A 13,146-nucleotide genomic window follows, 5' to 3' on the forward strand; every position below is an offset into this window, starting at 1 on the left:
TGGGGTTCTGTTCACAAACAGAGAATAGGAAACACTCAGGAGGGAGTACTTGGCAGAGTAGAGTCCAAATACATCCGAAGCCTCATTTTTATTCACTCAGCAAATTGCAATCCCATCCTTCATTTATCGCTAGTCCAGGGAGTGAAGTGTTAATTATGCAAAAGTAACAGGCACAGAGAAGTCTTGTGAAAACTGTAGTATTTGCCATGATTTCTAGTGCTTCAATAGTAATATGCATGGAGTGTGTGAGAGGTCTGCACAGTGTTTGCAAGTACTGCATGTGATAGTTCTTCATCCTGCCACTTATGGGTTTGAAATTATTTTTTTCAAATTAATTTTTCTTACTATACTCAGAACTTGTCATATATATTTACTTTTTATGTATTTTATTATTGTATTTGTCTTCTAATAGTAATACAATTATTTTAAAATTATATTAATTTACAAAACCTGAAGATCTGAAATATTTGTGGCCCTATTTGTATCCTCAGTAATACTTGTTGAGCAAGCACTGATCTAAATAGACTTACATTGCAACTTCACAGGGGCCCAAGGCTTGAATGACCTCATGGTAGCCTACTCTGTATGCTACAAAAATGCAGAAAGGGCAGAACGTGCTTAGTAGCTCTTCATCTGTAAATCAGTAGAATGAAGAAGCCAATCTAGGTGAGTTGTCAACAATGCCACCACACATTATTAGTTCATTAACCACTGTGCAGTTTAAGGTCTGGAATAGTAATGCCACCAGCTTCACTTGTTAAGGATTACTTTGACTATTCTGAGTCTCTGATTTTTCCAAATGAATTTCATGACTGCCTGTTCTATTTCTGAGAGGAAAGTCATTGGTATTTTGATTGGGATTGCATTGAATCTGTATACTGCTTTTGGTAGTATGATCATTTTGACAATATTAATTCTGCCTATCTAAGAACAAGGTAGAGTTTTCCATATTCTAAGGTCTTCTTCAAATTCTTTCTTTAATGTTCTGTAGTTTTTACTGTACAGATGTTTCACCTCTTTCATTAAGTAGATTCTCAAGTATTTTATTATTTTTTGAGGCTATCATAAATGGGGTGGTTTTCCTAGTTTCTCTTTCTGAGGATTTGTCATTGATCTACAGAATGTCTTGGATTTATGAGTGTTGATTTTATATCCTGCTACTTTACTGAATTTATTTATTAGTTTTAGAAAATTTCTGGTGGAATTTTTTGGGTCTACTAGGTATAGAATCATATATCATTGGCAAATAGTGCTAGTTTGAGTTCTTCTTTTCCTATCTGTATGGCTTCATTTCTTTTGTCTGTCTAATTGCTCTGGCTAGATTTTCAAGAACTATGTTGGATATAAGTGGTGAAAGAGGGCATCCCTGTCTTGTTCCAGTTTTTAGAGGAAGTGCTTTCAATTTTTTTTCCATTTAGAATGATGTTGGCCTAGGGCTTAACATAGATAGGTTTTACAATGCTGAGATATGTTCCTGTTATCCCTAGTTTTTCTAGTGTTTTGAACATGAAGAGGTGCTGTATGTTGTTAAATGTTTCCTCTGCATCAATTGAGATGATCACATGGTTTTTATCTTTGAGCCTATTGATGTGATGATTACATTTATTGATTTCCATATGTCAAACCAACCTTGCATCCTTGGGATGAACCCTACTTGATCTTGGTGTACTATCTTTTTAATAGTTTTTGTATTCAACTTGCCAGAATTGTATTGAGAATTTTTGCATCTATATTCATTAGTGACATTTATCTGAAGTTTTCTTTCTTTGGTATATCTTTGTCTGGTTTTGGAATCCGGGTGATATTAGCATCATAGAATGAGTTTGAATGTGTTCCCTTTTTTCTATTTCATTAAATACTTTGAGGAGTATTGGTGTTAGTTCTTCTGTAAAGGTCTTGTAGAACTCAGCTGTGTGTCCATCTAGTCCTGGGCTTTTCTTGGTTGGTAGGCTTCTGATGGTGTCCTCTATTTCCTTGCTTAAAATTGATCTGTTTAAATTGTCTATATCATCCTGACTTAGTTTGGGCATAGCATAAGCCTCTAGAAATTTGTGAATGCCTTCAATATTTTCTATTTTATTGGAGTAAAAATTTTCAAAATAATTTCTAATTATCTTCTATAGTTCTATAGTGTCTGTCCTGATATTTTCTTTTTCATCACATATTTTAGTGACTTGAGTTTTCTCTCTCCTCTTTGTCAGCATAGCTAAGGGTCTGTCAATTTTATTATTTTTTCAAAGAACCAATTTTGGTTTTATCAATTTTTTCAATTGTTCAAATTTCATTGATTTCAGCTCTGATTTTAATTATTTACCATCTTCTACTGCTTTGGGGGGGATGATGTGTTCTTCTTTTTCTAGGGCTTTGAGATGTAATGTTAAGTCATTTATTTGTTGACTTTTTCTTATTTGAAGGAATAAACTCCATGCAATGAACTTTCCTCTTAGAACTGCCTTCATAGTGTCCCAGAGATTTCTATATATTGTATCAGTGTTCTCATTTACCTCTAAGAATTTTTTAATCTCCTCCTTGATATTTTTTGCAACCCATTGTTAATTCAATTGCATATTATTTAGTTTCCAAGTGATGAAATAGCTTTTATTTTATATTTTGTTATTGATTTCTAATTTTATTCTATTATGATCTGATATAATTCAGGGCAGTATCTCTACTTTTTTGTATTTGCTAAGAGTTGCTCTGTGGCATAATATATAATCTAGTTTAAAGAAGGAACTATGTGCTTCTGAGAAGAAAGTGTATTCACTCCTTGATGAATAATATACTCTATATATGTCAATTATGTCTAAGTTATTGATTATATTATTGAATTCTATAGTTTCTTTGTTCAGCTTTTGTTTGAAAGATCTATCCAGTGGTGAAATAGATGTGTTAGAGTCTCCCAGATTTATTGTGTTGTGGTCTATTTGACTCTTGAACTTGAGAACAGTTTGACTGATAAACACAAATGCTCCATTTTGGGGGGCATATATATTTATAATTGTTATATATTTTTGATGTATGTTCCCCTTAAGCAGTATGAAATGTCCATCTTTATTCCTTTTGATTAACTTTGGCTTGAAGTTATTTTGTTTGAGACAAGGATGGAAATCGCTGCTTGTTTATACAGACCATGTGAATAATACATTTTACCTCAAACTTTCATTTTCAGTCTGTGGATGTCTTTTCCTATGAGATGAGTCTCTTGAAGGAAACATATTATTGGGTCTTTTTTTTTTAATCTAATCTACCAGTCTAAGACTTTTGATCGGTGAGCTTAGGCCATTAATATTCAGAGTTATTATTGAGACATGATTTGTATTTCTGGTCAATCTTATTTATTTAAATTGACTTGGTTTCTCCTTTGGTTTGTGTTTCCTTTATTATAGTTCTTCCCTTTGCAGATTTTTATTGTTGTTTTTTATTTCCTCCTTGTAGAATATTCTGCCAAGAATTTTCTATAGTGCAGGCTTTCTTGGTGTAAATTCTTTTAGCTTTTGTTTATCATGGAAAGTTTCTATTTTGTCATCAAATATGAAGCTTAATTTTGCTGGCTATAAGATTCTTGATTGGCATCCATTATCTTTTAGAACTTGGTATGTGTGTTGTTCCAGGATCTCCGCCCACTCCAGCGCTCTGTGGCCCAGCAACCTGGAGAGAGAGAGGCACCCCATGCTAGGTTTCTTTTTTACCAAAGTGTGGCTCCACAGCCCTACATCAGGGTACATATAGGCTTGAGGGTGCCATCACCATGAAACTGGAATATCACTGCTTCTATCAAGGGACAACAATAAGGACCTGGTAAGATATCACCAAGGTCCCTGTGGTCCTGGTTGCACCAGAGTTATCTCTACTAGGGTTGGTAGCAGTTATCCTGTTGCTGAGGTGACAGGGAGTCTTGCATGGGTTTACCTATCTCTTGTTTCTCCTTCTAACAACAAACTTCTTATGATTACCCTCTCATTAGTCATATAATCTAATACCTCCATACTCTCACATCCTACCTCATAAACATCTCAGCCAAACCCCCAGGCCCCCCTTCTACAATTAGAAACTGCAAACCATTACATAAACCTATTGACTCTATGGTATAAGATAACCAAACTCATTTATGATTATAGTGACAAAAGTGTAAATGTAAAAATGGAAGCTAACTGATCTATGGCTGCATGTTGGGTACAGTGAATGCTGTGATATTGATCTCCCCCTCAAAGGTGAGGTATTGGTAACCTATAGAGACATTATAAGACAATAGGGCAGAAACTGTAATACATCGGATCTACGCTGCAAGAGAGGAAGTCACATAGACATCATGAAAACACAAGGGAGGAAAGTGCCCCAACAAACCAAGATACTACAATAATAGAATCCATAGATAGCACCATAGATGATGTATCAGAGAAGGAGTTTGGAATATACATAACTAAAATGATCTGGGAATTAAAGAACAACTTAAGTGAGCAGTTACAGGCAAAAATTGATCACTCCAACAAAGAGATAAGAGAGAAAATACATGCAACCATCAATCACACCAACAAAGAGATAAGAGAGCAAATACAGGTAGCAAGAGATTACTTCAAGAAAGAGATAGAGATTCTGAAAAACAAACAAACAAACAGAAAGTTTTGAAATGAAAGCAACAATAAGCCAAATAAAAAACACAATAGAGAGCATCAACAACAGACTAGATCACTTGGAAGACAGAACCTCAGAAAATAAAGAAAAAATATACAATCTTGAAAATTGGCCTCACAGTGAAGATGGTAAAAAAAACCATGAACAGAATACTCAAGAATTATGAGATACCATCAAAAGACCAAATTTAAGATTTATTGAGAGAGAGGAAGGTTCAGAGATTCAAATCAAAGGAATGCACAATCTCTTCAAAGAAATAATAGCAGAAAATTTCCCAAGCATAAAAATGAATTAGAAAATCAAATACAAGAGGCCAAATGTACAAAATTACAATATATCTACACCAAGAAACATTACAATGAAAATGCCCAGCCTACAGAACAAGGATAGAATTTTAGAGGCCACAAGAGAAAAAAAATGAAATTACATATAAGGAAGACCAATTCAGATCACAGCAGATTTTTCAACCCAGATCCTCAAAGGCAGGATATCCTGGAACAACATATTATCAGTTTTTAACTTGATTTAGTTTCTCCTTTGATTGGCATTTTCTTTAGTGTATTTCTGCCCTATGCTGGTTTTCACTTTTTTTTATTTCATCCTCATGGTATATTTTGCTGAGAATATTCTGTAGTGCAGGCTTTCTAGTTGTGTATTATTTTAACTTTTGTTTATCATGGGCAGTTTTTATTTTATCTTCACATCTGAAGCTTAATTGTTTTGGATATAAGATTCTTGCTGGCATCCATTTTCTTTTGGAGTTGGTATATGTTGTTCCAGGAGCTCCTAGCATTGAGGGTGTGGGTTGAGAAATTAAATGAGATCCAAAATAGTTTCCCCATAGGTAATCTCATAATTTTCTCTTGCGGCTATTAAAATTTTATCCTAATTCTCTGTGTTAGGCATTTGTGCATTCATGTAGGTCTGTTGTAATTTTGTTCGTTTGGGGATCCTGAAAGACTCTTGTATTTTACTTTCCATTTCATTTCTCAGTTTGAGGAAATTTTCTGTATTATTTCACTGAAAAGATCATGCATTCCTTTGACTTGTATATCTGTGCCTTCTTCTATACTGATAAATCTTACATTTTGTTTTTTCATATTGTCCCATAATTCTTGGAATTTTGGTTTGTGGTTTCTTACCATCATCTCTTTGTGGTCAACTTTATTTTCAAGTGCCGCAGTCTGGCTGGGCACAAAATAACCGAGCCGCCATGAGGCACTTGTAGGTTCAAAACAGGAACTCCTTTATTGCCCAAACGCCCATGAATGCCACCCACAGGGCCCTTCCAGGAACACCACCAACCAGAAATCCCTCCTAAGGAACTTCTCCAACCAATGTGAACTCCCCAGACATCCCTGCAAGAACTCCAAAGTAGCGGGTGCCAGAGGCAAACATCAGGGGTCTAATATATAATTGAATACACAGCTTAACATAACCATCATCATCTCAATGGCTCGCTGGCATCACCTCTCAACCACTCCCTTCTGGCAAAAATGCCATGCATCCTTCCAACTCGGCTGTGGCTCTCAGCATTCAAGATTATAGAATTTTCTTTTTTTTTTTTTTTAATTTTTTAACATATTTTTTTTAGTTTTCGGCAGACACAACATCTTTGTTTGTATGTGGTGCTGAGGATCGAACCCGGGCCACATGCATGCCAGGCGAGCACGCTACCACTTGAGCCACATCCCCAGCCCAAGAGATTATAGAATTTCTGTTTGATTTCATTTCATAATCTGTCTTTATTGAAGTTATATTTTACCTCCTAAAATTTGCCTCTGATTTCACTCTTTCCATCATACTTTATGTGACAGATCAGCTTAACTACACACATTCTGAACTTCTCTGATATTTCTTCCACTGTTTCGTCAGTGGATTCTATTGTTCTAGCATCTTTCTTTCTCTGGGGCACTTTGTTCCCTTGTTTTTTCATGTTGTTCATGTGGCTTCTCATACTGTGGATCTGAGGCAGCACAGTTTCTACCTTATAGACTTATATTGTCCCCTAAAGTCTTCAATATCTCACCTTTAAGAAGAAGATCAATATTAACAGCACCCAATGCAAACAATATATAGCCTTAAACTTAATAGCTCTTACTAAACATCCACAGTTTTGTCACAATAAACAGAAATGGTGTGATCAATTGTAGTTTAACATATAAATAGTATGTTTGCAAAAGGGTTTACACCTCTTTTGCAGAGAGATTCTGTTTAGGAGACTGTGTGCATGTCATTAATAAGCTTCCTTTTTGATTCAAATCCTCCACTATTTGCTTTTCCTTGGGCTCACCCACTTTCCCAGCTGTCTCAGCCAAGCGTCCTGTACCTCTTGGTTCCTCAGGGTGTAGATGAGAGGGTTCAACAAGGGTGTGACCACAGTGTAGAAGAAGGTGAAAAACTTGCCATTCTTTGAAGCAAAGTTGCTCTTAGGGTCAGTGTACACCATGGCCACTGTCCCATAAAACATGAAGACCACGAGGAGGTGAGAGGAGCAGGTGGAAATGGCTTTCTTCCTTCCTTCCTCTGACTTTATGCTCCTCACAGCCTGAGCTATGCAGCCATAGGAAGCCAGGATCAACCCCACAGGGACCATGGTGAAGATGACAGCTGTGATGATCATCTGCCACTCATTGGCAGTGGTGTCTCCACAGGCAAGGCGCATGAGGACAGGCACCTCACACAGAAAGCCATCCAGGAGGTGATGGGGGCAGAAGGGCAACTGGAAGGTGGTGAAAGATTGGAACAGAGACACTATCAGACCAGACAGCCAGGCTAGGAAAACCAGCTTCCAACAGAGTGGACGGTGCATGAGGACAGTGTAGCGCAGGGGCTGGCAGACAGCAATGTAGCGGTCAAAGGCCATCTCCACCAGCAGCACGCCTTCTGTCGCTCCAACACAGAGGAACACACTCAGCTGGATGACACACCCTGTGTAGGTGATGCTCTTGTCTGCCCCCCACAGGTCGGACAACATCTGGGGCACAGAGGCTGTGGTTACGCAGAGATCCAAGAAGGAAAGATTGCCAAGAAAGAAGTACATGGGGGTGTGGAGATGGGGGTCCATGCAGGACAGCAGGACGATGCTGGAGTTGCCGAGGATGGTCATGGAGAACAAGAGGATCACAACCCAGAAGAGCATCCTTTCCAGCTGGGGCCACTCAGAGATCCCGAGCAGGACGAAGCCCACAGGGAAGCTCTGGTTGATCCTCCCTGTGGTTTTTGGCATCAGGGCTCGAACATAATGGTAAGCAAAATTTTGTGTATGAAATTTGGAGAAAGACTCTACTGCCATTTATTTGGAGAGGATAATTGGATGCAATGACTTTCTTATAAATGTCTGTTTAAAGGTGGTTTTGCAACACTTCTTGTAACTGTTCTGTAAAATCTGCAGGCCCTGCATTCCCAGATGAAAACCTTACATGGTTACCTTAGAATACTTACACACTCCTTCCAGATTATACACTCAGCCATGCTTATACATGGAATTAAAAGTGGAAAAAGCTTAACTTTCATTTATCTATGTTTTCCTCCAAAAGAAGCAGATATTATTTAGCATTATTTGGTGATATTAATAGAAATGCATGGGCTATAGATTATCCCAGAACCAATAGTCCTGTGCCCCCAGTGTAATCTTCAATACCGTTCTCTGAGTGATTGAAGCAGTACCTGGGCATAGAAGAGATACCAATGTTTAAGGAGTGTAAAGTGGGTTGGGCACCACTTCCTTGGCCTTAAGCAACTTAAATTAAAGAACCAAGCATAGCAACCCCATTACTGTTCTTACCTGATGAATGGCTACAACAACCATTGCCATAGAGGATTCTGTTCCAGAAGAAAGGGGGCGACAGGTTCCTTCCAGAAACAAGTGCTGACATTCCCAGAACTGGTGAAACTGAAATCACTATAACTGCTGTTTGATTCTACCCTATACATGTCCATCATTGTAATCCTCAAAAACCAACTAGGAATAACGTATAAATATCAAGAAATTACCATTCCTGAAAAATAGAGATAGACCGGGTGCAGGGAGCTCAGGTGACTTCAAATCCAGCCTTGGCTATTTCTTGAGGGTTAAGCAACTCAGTGAGTCCCTGTCTCCAAACAAAAAATAAAAAAGAGCTGGGTATGTGGTTCAGTGGTTAAGTGCTCTTGGGTCCAATCCCCAGTACCAAAACAGAGAGAGAGAGAGAGAGAGAGAGAGAGAGAGAGAGAGAGAGAGAGAAATTTTTCTACTTGGCAAGGTGGAAAAGGTTTGGCAGAGGCATTGGTTAAATAAACTAACTAGGTCACAGAACTTAGCACCAGAATACTGATTTTTTTTTGTCTTCCCAGAAATGTAGAAATCTTCCAAAGAAATCAGGAACGTGAGAGGCAGAGGACATAAAACTTGTGTTAGGTGAAAGGGAATTGTAGTTGTTCATTTGGAATTTAGCCTTTGAATGTGGCCAAATAGTGTAAAATCTTATGGAACATTCTAGAAACCTATCACTGTTCTTCAGTAATTGATTTTCATGAGCCAGGTGCTTTGCTCTGATCGGTGGACATACTGCGAACAAGAGATGAAATTCTTGCTTTGGTGCAGCTCAGAAGTCCATGGAGAAAGTAAGTACATTGATGAACAAATCCCATTTTTTGAAACAATGTGTTCTACAAAAGCAAACAAGGCAGGCTGTCATAACTGCAGATGGTGGTGAAGGGGGCTAGAAGTGGAGATGGCTGCGCCATAAGGACTGGAAGCCAAGCACTGAACAGGGCACAGCCTGAGATCCCAGCAGGGAGGGCAAGGGGGCAGGAGCAGAGGCCCCAGGCCCGCAGCTGAACTTGCCCCTCTCCTGGGGCGCCCACCATGTCTCAGAACTGACCTGCACTGTGTTGTGTTAGGAATTCCCCCTCCTCTGGGTGCCCTATCCCCCGAGTCTCACGTGACCACTTACTTATGCTGACTCTGGCACTGGACTCTGGCACTGGACTAGAGCTTGCAGGTTATGCGCTGGGATTTGACTTTTGAAATGACTCCAACAGGTTCTGGTTCTTCATACAAAAGGAAAAAGTAAGTTGAGGTCAGTGATATTATGTGTTTACTTTTAAAAAAATTGTATTGAATTATATTTGTAAAAGATTATATGCTTTCTTTATAAATGAATTTTGTGAATACTACAAATAAAGATACATTAAAAAGAAGCAATAAAATCAACTGTAATCCCACTGTAACTTCAATAAAATATTTACTATAGAGGTTTGATTTCTTATTTTCATAATACATTTTATTAGGTGTGATGTGTAAATATACATCACTGTTTTTCATAAAGGATGCCAGATATGGATTAGAATCCCAAGTCCAGGAGCATTACAGTTGTACATGCAGCCTCACGTCTTTAAACTCCTTCATATGTGTCAATCCTTGAGTGTGATTCAGAGCTTCATACTACTTGATCTTAGTGCCAGACTTTGTGTAATGATTTTAATCATATTTTGGATGTATTTTCTATTCATGTTTTTCTTATCTAAACACTGAGAAAAATGTTGGTGTAAATAATTCCTCCATTCTTGCCATGAGTGCATTTTTTGTGAGAGCAACCCATCTCTTTCCAAAATCTATAATGACAGAGCTTCCAAGCAGGGATGGGAGATGCCCTCCCGCTGCCCCACGTGCAGGGCTGATTTTTACCTAACTCATCACACCACCAATAAATAACCTCTGTATCTCCTCTCTGTAATTCAGAACTAAGATGGTAAGGCCCTAGTGGGCATGTGATTTACATTTTCATTACAAATCTATTTTGTATTCAGGATCATCTGGGAATTCTTCCTCACTAAAATAAAATATTTATGATTCTATTTAAATTTATGTAGTTTATTTTTCTAAAGTTAATAGTGCTCATTCCCTGATAATAGGAATGAACCTTTGAGCTTATACCTATATTTAAATATGTTTTAGCTTATTTGATATTTTAGCCTTCATGCTTAGCCTTGGATTATTATATAAACAACACAAATCCCCAATTAAAAGCATTTAATATTGTTTACCATCCTTTCTTCTTCTATGTGATTTTTTTTCTTTCTTCATTTTTATTGGTATTTCATTCATTGCCTTTTTTATAGTTTAGGTAAATTTTTACCAAGGCATTTGTGTCCTTGTTTTCTAATATCACTTTCTGCACCTAAAGTTTAAATCAATTGGATTTTGAAATGTTGAAAATGAAATGCAAATGCAATTCCTAACTTATTAAATATTCAGAGTACTTCACTGAGACCCCTCTTTCATCTCACTGAAACAATGGCCATTTTGCACTGGTATTTTCCAAAAGCCACCATTGTCCAGGTTAAGGCCCCAAACTACCTCATCTGCTGAGGGAGAATCTGCCCTGCTCCTGCCTCCCTCTGGAATTGTCAGATTTGGGCTCAAGAACACCTCAGCTGTTACATCAAGTTATCTTTCATAAAGAAACGTGTGCATTTCAATTCTAACTAGGTATAGTTTTACTATGACTGATTGTGATTCTTACGAGCACGTGTAAAGTGAAGAAATGTGTGATAATTAATCACTAGGCTTGCTTGACAGTGATGCTTCACTTAATAATCCTCCACCTCGCTTCACACCTCTCAATATGAGGTGTTTTAAGTTCATTGCTGTGGTGTGGAAATGAAAATGTGCTAAGAGATTTCTGCAACAGTAGTGAAAACAGGTGTGTGTGAGAGTGTGTGTGTGTGTGTGTGCGCCTGTGTGTGGGTGTGTGTGTGTGCTGTAGCATGAAAAATCTACAACACAAACATGATATTCTTGAGGTTGATAATTTGTGTGTTTTTAATATATTCTGCTCCACAGTTGCACATAGCTTCAATCCCCTTCAAGTCTGAGACCTGTTATGCCTTGTGAGCCTCTTCTAGTTTTATTTATTCTATTGTCATATCTACTTTCTATCTCACAAAATCAGCAGCTTACCAGTGAGGAAGCCAGTCAGCAACAGAGCTGGGCAAAGCAGGGTCCAGACCAGGCATCACCTGCAACCTACCTGTCTTGAGACTTCTCTCAGCCCTGAATATCTCTGTGTTTAAATACAAGGAGGGCACAGACAGTAGCAGTTGGGAAGTAAAAGGGCAACAACTTTTTTTTTCCATAAAGAAAGAAAGTGATTAGAAGAAACTGTCTCTAGGGCATTGTTCCTCACAGTAATTAGTGGCCAGTCCCAAGATGTGGCAAGTTGAAAGAATGAAAATAAAATAAAATGAATTAAATGTTTCCCTTGTCTTCAGTGAATAAATTCCCTACTTCTTCAACTGTTATCACTTGACAGTTTAAATTCATTGCCATGAACACTGATCAATTGGTTTAGTGATTATATCTTCTAAAGGTTGCAAGAGGGCATGGTTTATTACTCATGACATCAGGTTCACTGAGTGCCTGCTGCAACCCATCCTGCAACAGCTGGGAAGACAGAACAGAGACAGGAGAAAGCCAAAAAAGGCCAAACAGCTCTGTTGCCTGTCTGACCTTAATTGCAAGTATTATTCCAAAACTAAAAACAGAGATATTGGACAATTCAAAGAAAAGTTACATCAGACAGAATCACATTTTAATATGAGGGTTGGGATGCTTAATGACAAAGTAGAAGATGAAGACAAAGAGGTTCATCCCAGACAACCTAAGCAGACAATTAAATTTATTTTTAGATATCTTTTGAAACCATTAAAATATATTGACTTCTTGATTTGTTTTGTAGCAATTTTGCTATTACTCTGTAGAGATGATACTTGTTTTGTGTATTTATTTTGTATCCTTATTTCTTTTGAATTTGTTTATTATTTCTAACAGTTTTTGGTGGAGTTCATCAATTATCCTGGGAATCATCCATAACATAGCAGGTGTAGCAGGCACAAACTCATCTCAAAAAAATATTCTGAATATAGACCTTGATGGCTTGGAATAAAAACATTCTTCTTTTAAGTTTAAGATACTTCAGTGTAGAAAACATCATAATCAAATGTAAAAAAAGTTGAAGGAAATGTGAGAAGAAAGTCAACAACAGCATGATTGTGGGAGACCAACCTTGTATGTGACTGAGTCACTTTCTGGCTGAGTGATTGAGGCATTTGGCAGCAGCCATGCCAGACTGCCCTGCCCTTTGTGGGTTCCAGGGACATTGTCTTGCTACAGCCCCATGGGTGGAGCTATGCTCACCTGTTCCTTTGTAATATAACCCCTTGCCCTGTTTAGGTAGAGTGTTCCATGGAAATGCCTTTGTGTGTCCCCTTATCTTACTGTGCCCTTGGGTGTGGCCTACCAGGTGTCAGTCAACCTGCTGACAGTGGGCATCATGAAGCTAGACTCAGCCCTCTGAAACCTGACCCCTTGCCTCATTTGAATAGCTTCTTCTCAATAAAAGTGCTCAGAGCATTCTCTCTCTCTCTCTCTCTCTCTCTCTCTCTCTCTCTCTCTCTCTCTCTCCTTCTAAGGACCCTTAAAGTCAGAGGAGCTGTCACAGTGACCCCAATGAAAAAGGTATTTGTATC

General features: G+C 38.0%; 1 protein-coding gene across 1 annotated transcript; it reads right to left on the reverse strand.

Moving 5' to 3' along the window:
• Positions 1-6,901: 6,901 nt before the first annotated feature.
• LOC143641739 (olfactory receptor 2H1-like) lies at positions 6,902-7,861 on the reverse strand. Its single transcript, XM_077109521.1, has one exon. The coding sequence runs from the start codon at positions 7,859-7,861 to the stop codon at positions 6,902-6,904; it is 960 nt and encodes a 319-aa protein (XP_076965636.1).
• Positions 7,862-13,146: the final 5,285 nt, after the last annotated feature.

This window comes from Callospermophilus lateralis, chromosome 5 (assembly GCF_048772815.1).
Source record: "Callospermophilus lateralis isolate mCalLat2 chromosome 5, mCalLat2.hap1, whole genome shotgun sequence".
Taxonomy (NCBI): domain Eukaryota; kingdom Metazoa; phylum Chordata; class Mammalia; order Rodentia; family Sciuridae; genus Callospermophilus; species Callospermophilus lateralis.

Coding starts and splice junctions, on each gene's coding strand:
- LOC143641739 (XM_077109521.1), bottom strand. CDS start 7,861: ATGCCAAAAACCACAGGGAGGATCAACCAGAGCTTCCCTGTGGGCTTC.